General features: G+C 41.6%; 1 protein-coding gene across 11 annotated transcripts in view; it reads right to left on the bottom strand.

The window, feature by feature from the left end:
- The window catches only part of PSEN1 (presenilin 1), an 87858-nt gene that overhangs the window by 34666 nt on the left and 30731 nt on the right, over positions 1 to 22461 (bottom strand). For all 11 annotated transcript variants that reach the window (XM_035260943.3, XM_078335361.1, XM_017977199.5 and 8 more), the window contains exons 4-6: positions 13592 to 13842; positions 10746 to 10887; positions 2835 to 2902 (exon numbers count right to left, since the gene is read on the bottom strand). In XM_035260943.3, the coding sequence (XP_035116834.1) occupies positions 2835 to 2902; positions 10746 to 10887; positions 13592 to 13842 (461 nt within the window). The remainder of the gene's footprint in view (positions 1 to 2834; positions 2903 to 10745; positions 10888 to 13591; positions 13843 to 22461) is intronic.

Raw genomic sequence — 22461 nt, 5'->3', positions numbered from 1 at the left:
TGTGGTTTTTTTTTTTTTTTTTGAGGCAAAGTTTTGCTCTTGTTGCCCACACTGGAGTGCAATGGTATGATCTTGGCTCACTGCAGCCTTCACCTCCCAGGTTCAAGTGATTCTCCTGCTTCAGCCTCCTGAGTAGCTGGGACTACAGGTGGCTGCTACCACACCCAGCTATTTTTTTGTATTTTTAGTAGAGATGGGGTTTCAATGTGTTGGCCAGGCTGGTCTCGAACTCCTCGCCTCGGGTGATCCACCCGCCTTGGCCTCCCAAAGTGCTCAGATTACAGGCATGAGCCACCACGCCCGGCCTAGGGATTTGTGTTTAATTTTGTATTCAATTACCTTTCTAAACTTACTTAGTAACTCGAACTGATTTTCAGTTAGTTCTAAAACAAAGTAAACAATCATTTTATCTCCAAATATTGATAATTTAACCTTCCTTTCCAAATTACATAGTTCTTATTTCTTTCTCTTGTTTAACTGTGTTTGCTAGTCCCTCCAGAGCAATGCTGGATAACTGGTGATAAAGAAAATCTCCATCTCGGCTGAGCACAGTGGCTCACGCCTGTAATCCCAACACTTTGAAAGGCTGAGGTGGGCGGATCACCTGAGGTCAGAATTTCAACACCAGCCTAGCCAACATGGTAAAACTCCTGCTCTACTAAAAATACAAAAATTAGCCAGGTGTGATAGTAGGCGCCTGTACTCCCAGCTACTTGGGAGGCTGAGGTGGGAGAACTGCTTGAACCTGGGAGGTGGAGGGTACTGTTAAGCTGAGATCACTCCACTGCACTCCAGCCTGGATGACGGAGAGAGACTCCGACTCAGGAAAAAAAAAAGAAAGAAGGAAAATCTTCATCTCATTCCTGACCCTAATAGGCAAACTTCTAGCTTCCCTATGAGGATGACATTGGCTTTTAGAATAAGATTCATATATTTTATCATGTTAAGAGATTTACTTATTTCTTTATTTTTAGAGAATGGGTCTTGCTCCATCACCCAGGCTGGAGTGCAATGGCGCAATCATAGCTCACTGCAGCCTTGAATTCCTGGGCTCGAGCCATCCTCCCACCTTAGTCTCCCATGCAGCTAGGACTAGAGGCACACACCATGACTGGGTAATCTATGTTTTGTAGAGGCAGAGTCTTGTTATGTTCTGCAGGTTGGTATCAAATTCTCAATCTCAATCGATCCTCTCACCTTGGCCTCGCCGAGTATTGAGATTATAAGCATAAGCCACCACACACAGCCCTATCGATTTGTTTTATTAAGGAATCTGATCAAGAACAGGTGTGGAATCTTATCAAATGCCTTTAGCATGTACAGAGATGATGCTCTAGTAATATAGTGACTTATAATGAACCAGTCTTCCATTCTGCAAACAAACTCCACTTGGTCAAATGTATTATTTTTTTAATCTATTGCTGAATTCTCTTAATATTTTGTTTTTCTTTTGAGATCAATAAATATAACTGACCAACAGTTTTCTTTTTCTTCATAACTCGCAGGGCTTTAGTTATCAATGTTATGCTGGCTTCATAAAATTAATCTGGAAGCTTTTTTACTTTTTCTTTATGTTCTGGAACACTTAAAATAGTATTAGCGTTACCATTCCTTAAAGGAGGTTTAACAGAATTTTCCTATAAATCCACTGGGGCCCAGTACTATTGCTATTTGTGCAGGTGGGGTAGAAATTACTTCAGTAACTTTCTATATTTCTTTTTTGCTCTGTTTAGATTTTCTCTTTCTTCAGGGGTCAGTTTGGGTAAACTTTTTTCTAGACTATCATCCATTTCATAGATTCTCACATTTGCTTCTTTTGTCTGTGGTTATTTCCCTTTATCCTCTACCAAAGAAATAACTCTCCAATTTATTAGTTTTACAGTCTCTTCAAATTTAAGAGCTAGTGCAGTTGTTTACAAACTGTATTCTGCCACGTGAGCTGAGAAAAAGGCCAGGGTTTTCTCAGTCTGAGCTTCTCTGAGCTTCACTACTCTATTCTCTTTGACAGACCAGATCCACTTTTTTCTTTGCTCTTTTTTTTTTTGAGATGGAGTCTCACTCTATCGCCCAGGCTGGAGTGCAGTGGTGTGATCTTGGCTCACTGAAACCTCTGCCACCTGGGTTCAAGCAATTCTCCTGTTTCAGCCTCCTGAGTAGCTGGGATTACAGGCACCTGCTACCATGCCTGACTAATTTTTAGTAGAGACGGTTTCACCATTTTTGCCTTGGCCAGCCTGATCTTGAACTTCTGACCTCGTGCGTGATCCACCAGCCTTGGCCTCCCAAAGTGCTGGGATTATAGGTGTGAGCCATTGCACCCGGCCCAGATCCACTTTTTTCTACATTATATGTGAAAATTTCATTTGAAAGAAAAAAGCATCACTGATAAAAAACAATACAGTGTATGAAAATCAATTAATTCTTGTTTTTATACTTTTCTTTTAATATAGAGGCCACCGTGTTGGCCAGGATGGTCTCAATCTCTTGACCTTGTGATCTGCCCACTTCAGTCTCCCAAAGTGCTGGGATTACAGGCATGAGCCACCGTGCCCTTTCTTAAAATTTTGATTCATAGACTTCTACTAGAAGAATATATAATCTTCAAAAAGGCTTAGAATTAACTGTAGTCTTGAGTTCTTGCCCTTCTACTTATTATAAGCAAGGAACAGAAGCATGTCTCAATTAGTAATACCAACTTATCTTTTATATACCAAGTATGACCTATATTTGGAAACAACTTAAGAGTAATTCATCAACAAAGTACAAGGCTTTAGGTGATAGCTATGAAGCACAAAGGCAGTTGATTTTGAAAGACCAAAAATTTCACGACTTACCCCAAGTAAATGAATGAAAAAAAGAACAGCAGCAATAGAGATGATATAATAAGCCAGGCATGGATGACCTAGAAAAGAAAGCATTTCAATATAATTAACTAACAGGTCCCACAACCTTTTTTCTTTTTTTGAGATGGAGTCTCACTCTGTCACCCAGGCTGGAGTGCAGTGGTGCAATCTCAGCTTACTGCAATCTCTGCCTCCTGGGTTCAAGTGATTCTCCTGCCTCAGCCTCCTGAGTAGCTGGGACTACAGGCATGCACCATCATGCCCAGCTAATTTTTTGTATTTTTAGTAAAGATGGGGTCTTGCCATGTTGCCCAGAATTAACTGTAGTCTTGAACTGCTGGTCTTGAACTGCTGACCTTAAGTGATCCACCAGCCTCAGGCTCCCTAAGAGCTGAGATGACAGATGTGTACCACCATGCCAGGATCGCATCTATCTTTAAAACAACTTCATAAAATAGTACACTTTGGGAAAGGCCAACAGAATGGCTTAAGACATTGGTACTCCTTGGACATTTGAATATTCTAAATTAAGTTGACTATCCGAATACAATGTAGTTGTTTTTGGTACGCTTCCACAAAAATTTCCCAGCATTTTATTACAAAAATTTTCAAATAGCAAAATTTAGTAATTTTTGCAATGTACACCCATATATCACCCAGAGTCTACCATTCATGTTTTTCAGTATTTGGTTTATAAAATTTCTGTCTAGCTTCTCATCTATCAGTCTTTGTTATTATTAATACATATCAAAGTAAACTGAAAGGCCAGGTGTGGTGGCTCATGCCTGTAATGCCAGCACTTTGGGAGGCCGAGTAGGTGGATCACAAGGTCAGGAGATCAAGACCATTCTGGCCAACATGGTGAAACCTGGTCTCTACTAAAATACAAAAATAAACCTGGGTGTGGTGGCGCCCTAATATGTTAATTTGTTATTTTCATATGCATTTATTTTATTACTGTAAAGAAAATATACACACACATTTAAACAGGCCTTTCTCATCTTGCAAAAATCCCTCATTCAGTTTTTCTGTGCTCAAGGATAGGAAAGAAAAGAGCCCTGCTTTAGTACACAACAGTATCTTCTCTAAATCCTGAAGTGCCAAGGTCAGAAATCATCTGACTTTAACAAGTTATAGTTCCTTTTTTTTTTTTTGAGACAGAGTTTCCCTGTCGTTACCCAGACTGGAGTGCAATGGCGCGATCTCGGCTCACCACAACCTCTGCCTCCTGGGTTTAAGCAATTCTCCTGCCTCAGCCTCCCGAGTAGCTGGGACTACAGGCACACACCACCTAATTTTTGTATTAGCACCAGCTAATTTTTGTATTTTTTTAGTAGAGACGGGGTTTCACCTTGTTGACCAGGATGGTCTCGATCTCTTGACCTCGTGATCCACCCACCTCGGCCTCCCAAAGTGCTGGGATTATAGGCGTGAGCCACTGCGCCCAGCCTTATAGTTCCTTTTATAACAACTTATGTATAATAATTAACTGCCTTTTCTGTTTCTAACATTTTAAGGTTTGGTCTTTTAGCTTCTAGGGCTTGTCACAGACATTGCATAACCAACCACTGATACGAGAAATCCTCAGGCAAGTTACTGAATCTCTGACTCAAAAGCTTCTTTACTTATACTGGAGTCAAGTATAAACAATTTTTTTCTATAAAATTGTTTGTGCATGCTAAGATTTGCATGTAAAAACATCACAACACAAATAAACAAGTAAATGTGGAAATCTGGCTGAATACAAATCTCTTAGACTGTCTAAAATGAAGGATGGGGCTGGACATGGTGGCTCAGGCCTGTAGTCCCAGCACTTTAGGATGCCGAAGGCAGTGGATGACGTGAGGTCAGAAGTTCGAGACCAGCCTGGGCAACGTGGCAAAACCTCATCTCTATTAAAAATGCAAAAATTAGCCAGGCGTGGTGGTCCCTGTAATCCCAGATACTCGGGAAGCTGAAGCAGGAGATCACTTGAACCCAGAAGGCGGAGGTTACAGTGAGCCAAGATCATGCCACTGCACTCTAGTACTCCAGCCTGGGTGACAGACAGAGACACTATCTCAAAAAAAATAAAAATAAAATGAAGGATGGATAAAACACGGACCAAACTGACAAAAAATATATTGAGAAAGGTTCCAGATAAGATGAATAAGCACATTCCACTCTCTGTCCCACTGAAACAGAGTTACAAAACCTGAGCAGAAAGCAGACAGTACCTGGTTGCAAGCAATAGAAAGTAAAGAGAAGTAGGTGGGCTGGGAAATTAGAAGTACTAGCAATTAGCTGATCATTTTTTCCCTCCACCTGTATTCCACACAACCTATGTGGGCATTAGCAAGACAATGGGAGCTGCACAAAACCTCTAGCTCTGGCTTGAGGATCTGGAAAGAGGTCTCCTAACACCAAGAGAGTGTAAAAATCCAGTTTTCCTTCTTTTCCCCTTTTCTCCATTCTGTTATGCTGAGTCTTCACACAATCCTGTGGTGATGGGTGGCAATGTGGGTGGCTTAGAAGTCTAAAGTTCAGAGGGAGGGAATCCTTCCTCTCTGGAAGGATGTCAGTCCTAAAGAGTGGGGCAAACAGCCCTTACTTTCTCTCTCTCTCCACATTTTGGGCCTGACGTTAGGAAAATAAAGTCCACTTTCTGGCTGGAAGGATGAAAAAGGGAAGCCCAAGAAACCACAGGGACATCACAGAATGAGAGAAACTCATGAAAGCAATCTCTTAAAGCTGTTTACAAATTTGTGGGTCTATTCCCCAGGTGAACAAGTATGTATATGATCCTCAACAGCACACACTGACCCTGATGACCAAATTACAAATAGAACACCACTATACCCGTCTCAGACTGGTGACTGGGTGGCATTTACATGGGGCAGATCTGAGCAACACTGCAAAGGCTTTGAAAAATGAACTCATAATGTAACCATAACTCACACAAGGCTGGCTGGACCTAACCCAATGAGATCAATTGGCCAATAAAACAAAAATATCAATATCCTTGGAGCAAGAAGGGCAAAAACTGTTAAAATGAAAGGAAATTTTTGAAAGTCTCAGAAGGAAAAATGTAAAGGGCTAAATGGGAATTTTAGAACTAAAAATAAAATAACCAAAAGCATTTCACTGAATAGGTTTAGTAACAGAAAGCAGATGGCAGGCAACTTGAAGACACATCAACAGAAATTATCTAACCAGAACAACAGTGAAAAGAAATTGGAAAATAAACAGAGCCTCAAAGACCTGTGGAACAATAAAAAGTTATTTGTGTCATCACTCCCAGCAGACAGTAAAGAGCCAGGCACAGTGGCTCACATGAGTAATCCCAGCACTTTGGGAGGCTGAGGCAGGCAGATCACTTGAAGCCAGGAGTTCGAGACCAGCCTGGCCAACATGGTGAAACCCTGTTTCTACTAAAAATACAAAAATTAGCTGGGGATGGTGTCGCATGCCTGTAATCCCAGGTATTCGGAGGCTGAGGCTGCAGTGAGCTGAGATTATGCCAATGAACTCCAGCCTGGGTGACAGTGAGACTCAGTCTCAAAAAAAAAAAAAAGGCCAGACAGCACATTGCCTCACACTTGTAATCCCACCAGCAGCACTTTGGGGATTACAGACAGGCGGATCACTTAAGGCCAGGAGTTTGAGACCAGCCTGGTCAATATGGTAAAATCCTGTCTCTACTAAAAATTAAAAAAATAGCCAGGCATAGTGATAGGCACCTATAATTCGAGCATGCTGGGAGGCTGAGGCAGAAGAATCGCTTGAACCAGGGAGGCAGAGATTGCAGTGGGCCAAGATTGTGCCACTGTACTCCAGCCTGGGTGACAGAGCAAGACTCTATCTCAAAAAAAAAAAAAAAAAAAAAAAAAAAAAAAAAAAAGAAGAGAGTAAAGAATGTGATACAGAAAAATTCTGAAGAAATAATGGTTGAAAAGTTTCCAAATTTGGTAAAAGACATAAACCTAGAGATTCGAAAAGCTCAGTGAACTCCAAATAGAGTAACTAAAAAATCCTCACACAGTCCCATAAATAAATTACTGAAAAGAACATTTTGAAAGTGACCTGAACAAAACAATGTATTACTTATAGAAGAACAGTAATTGGAATGACTATGATTTTTACCAGAAACCATGGAGTCTAAAAGAAAGAACAGCATTTTTTAAATGCGGAAAAAAAGGAACAATCAAGACAATTTTATGCCCAGTAACAATATTCTTCAGTAATAAAGGTAAAATTAAAATATTCTAAGATGAAGAAATATTAAAAGAAATTGAGGCCGGCTGACTTGCTCTAAAGAATTACCAAAGGGAGACGTTCAGAGAGAAGGCAAATAATACCGGAAGAAAACAGGCGGCCTGGAATGGTGGCTCACACCTGGGTGACAAAGCAAGACTCTTATCTCTAAAAAAATTGAAGGACCCAGTGAAGCAGTCCTACTGATGACAATGAAATGGTACAAAAGATAATTCCTTTGATTTATGTGCTAGCAGGTATCTCAGCAGAAGTGATATGCAAATGGGAAAACAAGCCAACCATGGGCACTTCTGGGGCTAAAAATATTGCATTAAAAGTTATATTTAAGGATGAAAATTTAAACCATTAGATTAAATATAATTTCCCAAGAAGTAACGAGAGAGACAAAAAAGTCCATCATCTGAGACTTACACCTAGTTAGCTTTAGGAAACTGCAAAGAGGACCAAAGTAGGAAGAAAAGCAAAAGCCAGAATCAATGTTAAGCAGGAGGCAAGAAATAAGTCAAATGGCAATAACGTCCAGAAAAATTAGGTTCAAAAAGGTCACCAGATTTGACCAAAGGAAAAACTGGTAACCACATGATAAGCAGTTTCCATGGAGGCATGACAAGAGAACCCACACTTCAGGGAGCTGAGCTGAGGACTGAATTTGAGAGGAATCTTACGAAATGGCTATGTGTGTTAATCCAGGTCAAATTCTGGTCTCAAATGTCCATTCTGACCCATTAGGTTCTGACCCACACTAGCTGTGTGCCTCAGTTCATCATCCACAAAACTGGGATAATAGTAGGGGCTACCTCAAAGAATTAGTGTTTAGATTAAATAAAACAAGGCAGATGTAAAGCTATGCTTTCCTGTATATGTCACCGCTCAAGATTGGGAAAACCTACATATGCTTAAAAGCAGAGAAAAGAAGAGGTAGTTTAGAGATGGTGCTTTCTCTTTTACATGTAAAAATATGAAAACACAGAAAAATTAAATAATTTCCTAAGATTACGAAGAGAAAGAACTCTGAGTCCAGAGCTCCGTCTATCCAATCACACAGGTATTTTGTAAGGAAAAGGCAGGAAATCTGGATAAAAATTCTAGATTATAAGAAAGAAAAAATTAAAACAAAAAGAAAAAAAGAAGAAGAAAAGAAAGAAAAGGTAGAATTCCACCCTCCAGTAAAATCTGAGAAATAGAAGAACAAAAGTGTCATGGCGGGGCTGGGCGCAGTGGCTCACGCCTGTAATCCCAGCACTTTGGGAGGCCGAGGCAGGCAGATCGCGAATTCAAGATGGTGAAACCCCAACTCCATACACAAAAAAAAAAAGTATCACAGGATCCTGATAAAAGTCATAAGGTCAGTCTACTAAAGCAGAGAAACTAAAGGCAAGTAAACATGTACAGACAAAATACACATGGTGAAAAAGGGATAAAGGAAAGAAATTAAGAAACTAGCATTTTTAAAGTAGGGGAGGGGAACGCTACCCAACATGGATTTGTATCGCTTGCTTTTTGGCCTTCTGAGTGTTGACAACAACCTGTCATAATCATACATATCTTTCATCTTTAATGGTCTCCATATACTAACAGATGATATAGATGGTCATCACTTAACACTTCCACTCACTCAAATGTTCAACAAGCAAGGTTAAACTCTGTATAATTTTAAAGTTCACAAGCATTTAAAAGGTATGGGATACTACTAGTAATCAACTAAACGCAAATTAAGACATTTTCTTTACCTATAAAAACCAGCACAGAGTTAAAAAAAAAAATTCAGCGCTGGTGGTGTATAACAGATACTCTCATTCACTACTGGTGTTAAGTACAAATTGATAAACTTTTTGAAAACAGGATTTTGTGTACCAGAAGAGTTATAAATATGTAGATAATTTGCCCCAGAAATTCTACAGCTAGGATTTTACCCTAAGTAAATAATTTGAAAAACTGAAAAAGTTCTAGGCATAAAGATATTACTGTTTTTTAAAATAATGAAATACCAAAAACAAATGTCCAACATCAGGGACATTTGAGAAGTAAATTACAATGTACTCGAGTCAAACATCACGTAGCCATATAAATATTTTCTAACAATTTATAACAGAAAAAATGTTCATGCCAAAGTAAAAGAAAGGATGCACAGTGATTATATATTTTAACCGTGTTAGAAAAGTATACAGAAATAAACATTAGAAGGAAACAGAGCAGACTCCAACATTTGGGAAGTTAATTTTTTTGGCGGGTGGGTAGAAATAGGTCTCACTATGTTGCCCAGGCTGGTCTCAAACTCCTGACCTCAAGCAATCCTTCTGCCTTGGCCTCCCAAAGTGCTGGGGTTATAGGCATGAGTCACCATTTATTATTTCTATTATTTGAAAATGACCTTAAAGGTCCATGACTTGTGATAATGTATAATTTTTTCTAAGGTATGAGTCTGAAACATGCTAGCTGGCTGAAACTCAACAGTAAGTTACTTGGCAAGAAAGTGAGCTAGGGGAGGAGAGGCTGAGAAAGGTGGATTTGTGTCTTTCCTGTATAACCTCCTAGCCCCGACTTCCCAAGGAATGAAGTAGTAGAGATGGTGAGGGGATGCATGATGGCTACCAGTTTAGGCAAGGTATGACCAGTCGCCATTGAGTTTAACATCAGCCTCTGTACATGACTTTATTGTTCTGTTCTTCAATATAAAAATCTGATTTTAGTTACACCATATTTGATAGGGACCATTATACCCTGTAGTGTTACTTGTGAATGAAGGGATTCACAAAGGTCTTAGAGTATATTTCTTCAGTATACTGTAAATCAAAATATTAAAACCACTTAGGGCCAGGGGCAGTGGCTGATGCCTGTAATCCCAGCACTTTGGGAGGCCAAGGTGGGCAGATCACTTGGGGCCAGGAGTTCAAGACCAGCCTGGCCAACACAGTTAAACCTCATCTCTACCAAAAATACAAAAATCAGTCAGGCATGGTGGCACATGCCTGTAATCCCAGCTACTTGGGAGAAAGAGGCAGGAGAACTGCTTGAACCTGGAGGGACCAGGCTCACCCCCAAAATCATGCTACTGCACTCCACTCCAGCCTGGGTAACAGGGCAAGATCCTGCCTCAAAAAACAAACAAACAAAAACCACTTAGATTGTGCTACTATATGAAAATGTTTATTTTCCAGTTATACCTTTTTGTGTTTTCTGGGTTTGTTTTTTGAGACAATGGTCTAAAAAGGCACTGAAATCCAAAATAATATGAACTATCACTAACTCTTAATATAAGTAACATAATAACTTATATAAGTAATATAATAACTAATCATATACTTTATACTACCTTTTCATGACATATAGATGCCATGAATATAAAATACTTCCAGTACTTGTTTTTTTGTTTTCTTTTACAGAAAAAGGGTCCTGCTATGTTGCCCAAGCTGGTCTTGAACTCCTGATCTCAAACGATCCTCCTGCCTCAGCCTCTGAGGCTGGCACATGCACCTGGCTTCCTTTCTGTATTTTTTGAATGTTCCACAGTGAGGAGGAAGAAAACTAAAAGTTAACTTAGCTCTAGAAGACAAAACCTTTTTCTTTCCTGATCAGTTAAGGTATTGTGAAAGGAATAACCAACCATAAGAACAGGGTGGAAAGCAAAAATCTGTGTCACATGCTCACCTTATAGCACCTGTATTTATAGAGAACCACCAGGAGAATAGTCATGACAACAATGACACTGATCATGATGGCAGCATTCAGAATTGAGTGCAGGGCTCTTTGGCCCACAGTCTCGGTATCTTCTGTGAATGGGGTATAGATTCTATAATAAAACAAAACACAATAGCCCTAGGTAAGTGTTAATGGAGATCCTCAACCACATTACTACCTCCAAAACAGAATTTTATTTTTCTCAATTCAATTCATATAAGTCACTTACCCCAACTCACCAATCTAGCTAAGAATTTTTAACCTGAGAAAAACAGCTACACTCTAAAATAATTGCTTCAAAAAAAGTACCTAACATGGAAAGACGACCTTACATGTGAACCAGACAATGGCTCCATCTAGTGGGTATTTTATATTGAAATAATTATAATACTTCATCAAATGTTCTTTCGCTACAGCGTATTAGGAACTTGTTAAAGAACCAGATTCTGCCACAAAAACCACACCGGCTAACAAGTGGTTGTTAAAAGGTAATATGGCTTATAATTAGTGCCTCTCATCTGTAAAGTAATTGCAACTGGAGTTTTCTTAAGATAATGTGACATATCCATCTTTCCCTTGTTTCTCATTCACAGAAAAACATTTTTATTCCATGTACCACTATTCCCAGCAATAAAGACTATTTCTTACTCCTTTATATTTATGGATAGCTATGAGAATAAGTAATGGCAATGACTTTTAGAGAGATGTGTTGTGTATTGAACTTCCAAGAAAGGAGTGCATTCTGCTGACATGTCCTATGTTCTTTTTCTCCCCCACTCCTTCCAACTGCTAGAATTCAGGCTAGGGCTCCAGCCTGGACCCTGAAGTAACCTAGATGTTAGAAGCTAAAGAAGAAAGGAGACTCAGTCCTTGATGAATGTAAAGCCAGTGTACTGCCTACCTCTGTACTACTGAACTGCCTACCTCTGTACTACTCTATGAGAGAGAAAGCATGTACATTATTTAAACCAGTTATTTGGATTTTCTATAACAAGGTCAGAAAAATTTCTGTAAAGAGCCAGATAGTGAATTTTTTTTTTTTTTGAGATGGAGTCTCGCTCTGTTGGCAGGCTGGAATGCAGTGGTGTGATCTCAGCTCACTGCAACCTGTACCTCCCAGGTTCAAGCAATTCTCCTGCCTCAGCCTCCCCAGCAGCTGGGACTACAGACGCATGCTACCACACCAAGCTAATTTTTGTATTTTTAGTAGAGATAGGGTTTCACCATGTATTGACCAGGATGGTTTGATCTCTTGACCTTGTGATCCGTCTGCCTTGGCCTCCTAAAGTGCTGGAATTACAGGCATGAGCCACTGTACCTGGGCCACATAGTGAATATATAAAGCTCTGTGGGTGATATGGTCTCCATTGCAAGCGCTCAACTGTGCCATTGTAGTGTGAAGCAGCCACAGACAATGTATAAACCAAGGAGCATGGTCACGTTCCAATGAAAGTTTATTCACAAGTTTGTGAACAAATTTTGTTACTACACCTTTGTGGAAAGGTAGCCAGCAGATCTGGCTTGTGGCTGTAGCTTGTCAATGTTTGTTCTATAATACTTTGCCAAACCTAACCCCAACCTATAATACTCTTCAATCCCTCCAGCTCTAACCCCTGCCCTTAACCTGCTGTCTTCAATGTTCGCCAAAAAGACTAAAAGTTTGGCTTTCAGAAGGCCATGTAGTTTTTCAGACACTTCACGATTTCAAATTCTAAAACTCAATTAAAACTCTTCTTGGGGGCTGGGCACAGGGGCTCACACCTATAATTCCAGCACTTTGGGAGGCCAAGGCAGGTAGATCAGGAGGTCACGAGTTCAAGACCAGCCTGGCCAACATAGTAAAACCCCATCACTACTAAAAAAAAATACAAATATTAGCCAGGTGTGGTAGCAGACATCTTTAATCCCAGATACTCAGGAGGCTGAGCAGAGAATTGCTTGCACCCAAGAGACAGAAGTGGCAGTGAGCCAAGATCATGCCACTGCACTCCAGCCTGGGCGACAGAGCGAGACTCCGTCTCAAAAAAAAAAAAACAACAAACTCTTCTTTGGGATCCATGAGAGCCCTAGAGATGGAACTAGATGACATCTGAATGGAAGCATTTTTCTTGGAGACCAAGGGCTGACAGCAGCACCAGCGAATCCACATGACAGCTCCCCAAGAGTCTAGTTACTTATCCTTTCAATTAATGATTTTTTTTTTTTGCCATTTATTATATAACTTATCCTAGAGACACAGTACCCTCACAGGCCTTGCAAAAAAGAAGAAAATCAGGCATTAAATAATGTAAATAAATATGTATTTGTAAATTGTGACAAATGAGAAAGGACAAGTTGCTATGAGAAAGAATGCCAGGAAGGACCTAATCATGTTAAGAGAAACAAGAATGTTATCTTTGAGGATTTAACATTTAAGCCAAGAGGAGGGGATGACAGAAATTTAATCCACCAAAGTTAGAATAGGAAATAATATTCTGGTGGGGGAGAGGAAGAAAAAAAAAAGAAGAATATTCTAGGCAGAAGAGCAATGGGCCCAATGGCCCTGAAAGGGGAAAGAATTTTTATGTTCAATTCTGCATAACTTCAGCTCTATCCAGTAACACCATATAGGAATCATACCTCTGCAGTGTTCCTTTCCACCACTTAAAACATCAAGTAATAATCCCCTTGCTCTTTCAACTGCTCCTGATCATCAAAAAGGATGGACTCTCTAGCTGCCATGCCCCTTCAATGCAGAGGCGTTCAGGGTGATAATGACATGCTGTAAAGAAAAGTCACACTGGCTTTGAGAATAATAAAACAAAACTCATACGTACAGCTGTCCATCCTTCCGGGTATAAAAGCTGACTGATTTGATGGTAGCTACGACCACCACCATGCAGAGAGTAACAGGGACAAAGAGCATGATCACATGCTTGGCGCCATATTTCAATGTCAGCTCCTCATCTTCTTCCTCATCTTGTTCCACCACCTGCCTCGAGTTACCCTGAGGTCGTCCATTAGATAACGGCTCAGGGTGGCCGACTCTCCGCCTGTCGTTTTGCTCCTGCCGTTCTCTATTGTCATTCTATAAGCACAAGAAAAACTTTTTCAGTAAATCAGACTCAGCAAAATCAAGGTAATATTAAGATCTGGGATTAACAATAGGCCCATCACTTCATGAGTTCTAAAAACCTGATGCAAGAAAAAAACAACTTACAAGAAGTATGAAGTTTAAAAGTCCAGATTATTTATCACTGTTCACTGAAGACACTCAGGTCCTCTCTTTTACCTGGGTCTTGGTTTGCTTCATTCTCTCTGTTCATCCCAGCATAATACAATTGCTTATCCTCTGAGATGTAGCTTAAATACTGACACCTGCATGGAACCTTCTTTATTGGCTGCAGCTCCAAGCACCCTTTTCAATTCAGCTTTTAAACTGTGATTCCAGACCACTTATGCAAGGAACTTACCTTACCTTATTAAGACTTTAAAATCCTTGTGTCAGAGGGGCTGGATAAAATAAGGCTGAGACCTACTGGGCTACATTCACAGGTTAGGTATTCTTAGTTAGAGGATGAGGCAGGAAGTCAGCACAAGATATAGGTCATAAAGATCTTGCTGATAAAACAGGCTGCAATAAAAAAGCTGGCCAAAACCCACCAAAACCAAGATGGTGATGAGAGTGACCTCTGGTCATACTCCCTGCTCACTATATGCTAATTATAATAATTAGAATGCTAAAAGACACTCCTACCAGCTCTGTTACAGTTTACAGATGCCATGGCAATGTCCAGAAGTTGCCCTATATAGTCTAAAAAAGGGAAGGACCCTCAGTTCTGGTAATTGCCCACCTCCTTCCCAGAAAACTCATTAATAATCCACCCCTTGTTTAGCATATAATCAAGAAGTAACAGGCCTCATGTGGTGGCTCATGCCTGAAATCCCAGCACTTTAGGAGGCCAAGGTGGATCACTTGAGGTCAGGGGTTCAAGACCAGCCTGCCTGGCCAACATGGTGAGACCCCCCCTTCCCTACTAAAAATATAAAACATTGGCCGGGCACGGTGGCTCACGACTGTAATCCCAGCACTTTGGGAGGCCAAGGCGGGCAGATCACCTGAGGTCAGGAGTTCAAGACCATCCTGGCCAACATGGAGAAACCCATCTACTAAAAATACAAAATTAGCCGGACATTGTGGTGCATGCCTGTAATCCCATCAGGTGGCTGAGGCATGAGAATGGCTTGAACCTGGGAAGCCGAGGTTGCAGTGAGCCAAGATCGTGCCACTGCATTCCAGCCTGGGCAACAAGAGCAAAAACTCCATCTGGGTAAAAAAAAAAAAAATTAGCCAGGCATGGTGGTGCACTCCTGGTATCTCAGCTACTCCAAAGGCTGAGGCAGGAGAATCACCTGAACCCAGGAGGCGGAGGTTGCAGTGAGCTGTCATGCCACTGCACTCAAACCTGGGCGACAGAGTGAGACCCTGTCTCAAAAAAACACAGAGAAGTAACAATAAGTATCTATCTTACCCAGGCTGGAGGAAGTGGCACAATCTCAGCTCACTGCAACCTCTGCCTCCTGGATTCAAGCGATTCTCTTGCCTCAGCCTTCCGAGTAGCTGGAATATAGGCATATGCCACCACACCTAGCTAATTTTTGTATTTTTAGTAGAGACAGGGTTCATCATGTGGGCCAGGCTGGTCTCAAAGTTCTGGCCTCAACTGATCTGCTAGCCTTAGCCTTCCAAAGTGCTGGGATTACAGGTGTGAGCCACTGCATCCAGCCATCAAGCTACTGCTCTGCCTATGGAGCAGCCATTCTTTTATTCCTTTCTTTCTTAATGAATTTGCTTTCACTTTACAGATTAGTCTCAAATTCTTTCATGCGCAAGATCCAAGAATCCTCTTAGTGTCTGGATTGGGACCCCTCTCCTGTAACACTTTTTTTTGTTTTTTTTTTTGGGAGGAAGAAAGGAAGGCAGGAAGGGAGGAAGGCAGGAAGGGAGGGAAGAAGGAAGGAAGGAAGGAAGGGAGGGAGGGAGGGAGGGAGGAAGGAAGGAAGGGAGGAAGAGGGGAGGGAGGGAGGAAGGGAGGAAGAGGGGAGGGAGGGAGGGAGGAAGAGGGGAGGAGGGGGGAGGGAGGGAGGAGGGGGAGAGGGAGGGAGGGAGGAAGGGAGGAAGAGGGGAGGGAGGGATGGAGGAATGGAGGGAGGGAGGGAAGGGAAGGAAGGAAATCAAGCAATGAGAGAGACATTGCCGACCTGGATCTAGAGGTTTACAAGTTGATTTCTTTGTTTTTCTTTCTTCCTTTTTCTTTTTTTTGACAGAAGGAAAGAAAAAAACAAATGAGTAAAGGAGAGGGAGAAAGAGGAAGAGAAAGAGGGAGGGTGAATGGAAATATTGCTTTATTCTGAAAAAAACAATGGGTATTAATAATGGCCAATAAATGTTTCATTTAAACCTATGAGTAGGTGTGATGTGGTATTGACAAGAATGTATATTTTGTGTATTTGAAGTGGAGAGCTCTAATATTTATTAAGTTTACTTGTTCCGGATCCGAGAGTCCTTGATATCCTTATTAATTTTCTGTCTCATTGAATCTAAGTCTCTATGTATCTGGGTGTTAGGATCGTTAGCTCTTGTTGCATTGATCCTTTTACCACTATACCTTTGTTGCTTTAAAATCTATTTTATCCGATACAAGAATTGCAACTCCTGCTTTTTATTTATTGATTGATTTATTTTTGCTCTCCATTTGGTTGGTAAATCTTTCTCCATCCCTTTGTTTTGAGTCTTTGTGTATCCTTACATGTGTAACAGGTCTGGAAGTAACATGCCATTGGGTTTTGGCTGTGTCTTTTGATTGGGGGATTTAGTCGATTTAAATTTAGGATTACTGCCATTTGATACTAACTGGCTGTTTTATCCATTCGTTCATGTAAATTCTTCTTTATGTTGGTGCTCTTTACTTTTTGGTATATTTTTAGAAAGGCTAATACTGGTTGTTTCTTTCTATGTGTAATGCTTCTTTCAGAAGCTCTTGTAAAGCAGGCCTGGTGGTAATAAAATCTCTGAGTACTTGCTTGTTCATAAAAGATTTTATTTTTCCTTCAGTTGTGAAGCTTAGTTTGGCTGGATATGAAATTCTGGGCTGAAGGTTCTGTTCTTTGAGGATGTTGAATATTGGCCCCCACTCTCTTCTGGCTTGTAGAGTTTCTGCTGACAGATCTGCTGTAAGTCTGACAGGCTTGCCTTTGTGGGTAACTTGACCTTTCTCTCTGGCTGCCCTTAGTATTTTCTCCTTCGTTTCAACCCTGGTGAATCTAACGATTATGTGCCTTGGGGTTGCTCTTCTTGAGGAATATCTTTGTGGTGTTCTCTGTTTTACCTGGGGTTGAATATTGACCTGCTTTGCTAGTTTAGGAAAATTTTCCTGAATAATATCCTGAAGGGCATTTTCCAGCTTGGATTCATTCTCTCCATTGCATTCAGGTACACCTATCAAACTTAAATTTGGTCTTTTCACATAGTCCCACATTTCTTGGAGACTTTGCTCATTCCTTTTTATCCTTTTATCTCTAATCTTGTCTTCTTGTTTTATTTCATTAAGTTGGACTTTGACCTCTGATATCCTTTCTTCTGCTTGAACAATTCGAGTGTTTAAACCTGTGCATACTTCTCGGAGTTCCTGTATTGTATTCTTCAGTTCCATTAATTCACTTATATTCCTCTCTAAGTTGTCTATTCTCAATAGGATTTCATCAAACCTTTTTTCAAAGTTCTTAGTTTCTTTACGTTGGGCTACAACATGTTCTTTTAACTCACAGAAGTTTCTTATTATCCATTCCTTGAAGCGTGATTCTGTTATTGGGATGCGCTCGTTCTCCATCAAGCCTTGTGCCATTGTTGATGTGGAACTGTGATCCTCTTTAGAGGGAGAGGCATTCTGATTTTGAGTATTCTCAGCCTTTTTACGCTGGTTTCTTCCCATCATTGTAAATTTATCCTCCTGTCGTCTTTGAAATTACCAACTTTCAGATTAGGTCTCTTGAGTGGACATCCAAGTTGTTAGTTTCCAGGGCCAGAACGGCAGCGTTAAGACTGATGGTGCTTTTCTGCCCAGGATTCTCCTGTCTTGCTTCCTTCTTGTGTCCCAAATAGGCGACTCTGCCTTCCCTAGGCTCCAAACCTCGGTCAGAAGGGGAACCAGTCTCCTTTACTCTGCACCGAGAGCCGCTGCGCTGGCCTCAGGAGTCGTGCTGGGGGCCCGTGTGGGCCCTCCAAACCTCAGTCTGAAGGGAAGCCAGCCCTGTTTGCTCTGCTCCGAGAGCTGCCGCGCGGAGGTGCCAGCGAAACCGCTGAGTGCTGGCGCCCCGTGTGACTCCTCCACTGGGGATCTTCTGCTCCGTGAGCGACCTGAATTTGTCTGAAAGTGTGGCATCCTCTAGTTCTCTGTGCTTTAACTGAGAGCTGCAATCCCGAGATGTTAGCAATCGGCCATCTTGGATCGAAAAGTCCTGTGACACTTTTATCTTATCCTGGGCTTATCTTTACTATTCTTAAAGTTCAGGCCAGGTGCAGTGGCTCACACCTATAATCCCGGCACTTTGGGAAGCCAAGGCAAGTGGATCGCTTGGGCTTGAGCTCAGGAGATTAAGACCAGCCTGGGCAGACTGACAAAACCCTGCCTCCACAAAAAATAAAAAAATCAGCCGGACCCGGTGGCATGTGACTGTAAGACCAGCTTTTCTGGAAGCTGAAGAAGGAGGATCTCTGGAGCCCAGGAGGTGGAGGCTGCAGTGAGCTGAGACTGCACCAATGTACTCCAGCCTGTGTGACAGTGTGAGATCCTGTCTGAAAAAAAAAAGGCTGCACTTCTTTTTTCAGCGTCACAGTTCCTATCTTGAAGTACTGTCTTTGTAAAGAGCAAGGTAAGCAACACAAGCAGTAACAATAATAAAAATAGTAGGTGACTTGCCAGGCATAGTGGCATGTACCTGTAGTCTTAGCTACTTGAGAGGCTGAGGCAGAGGGATCACTTGAGCCCAGGAGTTCAAGTCCAATCTGGGTAACATAGCAAGACCTCATCTCTAAAATGAGAAAAAAACTAAAAACAATTAAAAATACATGACTAAAAAAAAACCAGGTCCTCCCACTCCCGGATAAGTAAATAGGAGATGAAAGTAGATTGAGCATTACTGTTAAGAGTCAAAAATAAGCTTGAGTAAGCTAAGGTTCTCTTAGGAAAATCATTTGAGAGGAAGCCTCTCTTGGACCTCCTTTCTGACTACACGGTGTAATTATTACTAACAAGTATTACTACTATTCATTTAAAAAACACTCCATGTACCACACACAAGTCCTGCTCAAAAAAAAAAAAAAAAAAAAAAAACCACTCCATGATGGCTGGGCGGTGGCTCACACCTGTAATCCCAGCGTTTTGGGAAGCTAAGGCTAGTAGATCACTTGAGGCCAGGACTTTGAGACCAGCCTGGCCAACGTGGTGAACACTGTCTCTACTAAAAATACAAAAATTAGCTGGGCGTGGTGACACACGCCTGTAATTCCAGCTACTCAGAAGGCTGAGGCAAGAGAATCACTTGAACCTGGGAGGCAGAGGTTGCAGTGAGCTGAGATCGTGCCACTTCCCTCCAGCCTGGGCGACAGAGACAGACTGTCTAAAACAAAACAACAAAAAATTACTCCACATTTAATAACAACTTAAAATGATTACAGTGTACTCGGGACTGTGATATACACTTTACATTTAATTCTCAGTCACCCCATCATCACCACTTTTCAGGTGAGGAAACGGCCACAGCTGCTAAGTATTACAGAGACGGTTTAAACCCAGGCCGGCCTGATTTCAGAAATCAAGTTCTTAACTACCTCTTCATTTGCTGTTCACAAGACAAACATGGGAGCTCTACAGACCCAGTGTGAGCTGAAGGTTCTTATTTCACTTTAAATATATTCATCCCACAAGTAATTATCAAAATTCTATATTCCAAGTACTCTGCTGTGGCAATACTAAAATTAGTAAGATCTGGAGACTGTTCTTAAAAGGTTCATAAGCTGGTTTTCGAAACAGGTTGTAAAGAACTCTGCCATACCAAGAACTTCAGACTTCACCCTAGGCAATAGTCATAAAAAATTGTTAAGGTGGGACAGGCACAGTGGCCTATAATCCCAGCATTTTGGGATGCCAAGATGGGTGGATCACTTGAGGTCAGGAGTTCAAAACCAGCCTGGCCAACATGATGAAACCCCACCTCTACTAAAAATATAAAAATTAGCTAGGCGCGGTGGCAGGAGACTATAATGCCAGCTACTCAGGAGACTGAGGCAAGAGAATCACCTGAATCTGGGAGATGGAGGCTGCAATAAGCAGAGATCGTGCCACTACACTCCAGTCTAGCTGACAAAGTGAGGCTCAAAAAAAAAAAAATTGGTAAGGTTGAAGAAGTAACATAATCAGATGTTTCACATTTTTAGGAAACTTGAGGTACCCAGCATAAGGAACTAAGTAAGTGGTAATGGCATTGGTAGAGATAAGGAACACAAGAATATAAGCAGGCTGGAAGAGAGAAGTGCTTTAGTTAGAGAGATAACCAGGCAGTTAGGTCCAATGCCAATTACCAATAGGAATTTCAAGCTCAGAAGAGTCACAGGAAGGCACTGGTCGCTAAAGCCTCAGAAATGGATAAAATTTCAGGTCTTAGAAATGAATGAAATAGCTGTGAACGAAAAAATATAGTGAAAAGATGACCAAGGAGAGAAGTGTAAATAACCCATAAGCGGCAGGTGATGGGAGAAAACCAGCAAGAGAGATTGAGAATAAAGGAAAGGGAAGAAAACTCAGGAATCAATGTAACACAAAAGCCAAAAGAGGAGCACAAATCAAAGAGGTGTCATCAATAGTCTGGCAGGATGAGTGCTAAAAAGACCCTCAATTGGCAATGGGATGTTCATCAAAGGTTTTTACAAAAGTAAAACTGTGAAGAGGGAAGTCAGGTTGAGATGAGACAGGGTAATTCCCTTGACACCCTCATGGCTCGGGTGTGGCTTGTTTACCCTTCAGGCAACCACCCACTCAAACCCCTTGCAAGAGGGAGGGAGCGAGTGTGGGAACCAGAGCAACCTTTGCTCCTCTCTGGTGGGAACAGGCTCTGTGCGGGCCCTGCAGCAGCATCCAGGTGTGTTATATACAACAGAGTTGAATGCTCCTTCTCTGCCGTTCCGGGATGGCCAAGTGCCAACCAGCTCAGTGAAGAGTCAGGGTGGCAGCCCCTGCCCTCTCCTCTTGGCACCCAGGTTCTTGTCTGGCGTCCAGGAATAATCAGGTCACACAAACAGATTGAAGTGTAGTGTATGCAGGGGATTTTACTGCATGATGAAAGTGGTTCTCAGCAGGATGCTGAGTTGGAAAAGGAACAGTGTGGGAAGAAGGTGATCTTTCCCTGAAGCTAGGCCATCTCCAGCCAGGCCCTTTCTCCAAAGTAGCACCATCTGAAGTTACCACGTCTGTCCACAGTCTCCAACACTCAGCTGCTTCTCTGCTCACTGCTCAGCTGCTTGTATCCTTGACACTCTGCTGCTTGTATTTCTGATGATCAGCCACCTGTATTTCCAACACTCAGCCATTTGTATCCCTGACATTTAGTTGCTTGTGTTGTTCTGCCACCTGAATTTTTTTTTTTTTTTTGAGACAGAGTCTTGCTCTGTTGCCCAGGCTGAAGTGCACTGGTGCAATCTGGGGTAACTGCAAACTCCACCACCCAGGTTCAAGCAATTCTCCTGCCTCATCCTCCCAAGTAGCTAGGATTACAGCGCCCACAACCAAGCCCAGCTGTTTTGTATTTTTAGTAGAGACAGGGTTTTGCCACGTTGGCCAGGCTGGTCTTGAACTCGTGACCTCAGGTGATCTGCCTGCCTCAGCCTCCCAAAGTACCAGGATTATGGTCATGAGCCACTGTGCCCAGCCCAGCTGAAATCTTTTTTTGGGGCACAGGATAGGGGAGTGGCAGGCCAAAAAGGTAACATTTGGGTGGGGGGGGGGGGGGAAGCGGTCAGCTGTTTTCACTTAAGGCTGCAGTTCCAGGCTTAAGGGTGAAGTTTAACCAGGAACCCAGCTCTTCGGTATCAGGGTCATAAATCATAATGGACTGGAAAATAATTGAGAAGGTAAAGGCAATCATTCTTTGAAGCAAAAAACAACAACAACAAAAATAGGTGAAAGGGGCTTGCAATAGAGAGGGAATTAAACTTGAAAAAGTTATCCAACCCCACTGGAAATGAAGACATTAAAAAAAAAAAAACAGAAAAGGTTATTTTAGAGCTGCAGAGACTTGAGCATATCAATCAAGTCAAAGTGTAGACTTAAGATCAGAGGAAGATTGGTAGCCTATAGGATGGATTTTTTATGTGTATATAATAAAAGATTAGAGGAAGAGATAAAGTGGGGATTAAAACTAACGGAAAAGGGTAAGGCATAATAAAGGAGAGTGCTATAGTTTGAATGTTCCCCCCAAAAGTTAATGTACTGGAAACTTGGCTGCCACTGTGGTATCACAAGGTAAGGCCTTTAGGAGGTGACTGGATCATGAGGATTCCGCCTTCATGAATGAATTACAGGTTCAGTATCCCTTATATCAAGTGTTTGGGACCAGAAGTGTTTCAGATTTTGCATTTTGGAATACTTGCATT

The sequence above is a fragment of the Callithrix jacchus genome, chromosome 8 (assembly GCF_049354715.1).
Source record: "Callithrix jacchus isolate 240 chromosome 8, calJac240_pri, whole genome shotgun sequence".
Classification (NCBI taxonomy): Eukaryota; Metazoa; Chordata; class Mammalia; order Primates; family Cebidae; genus Callithrix; species Callithrix jacchus.
Note: the sequence above shows the minus strand (reverse complement) of the source record. Positions and strands in the feature narration are given on the sequence as shown.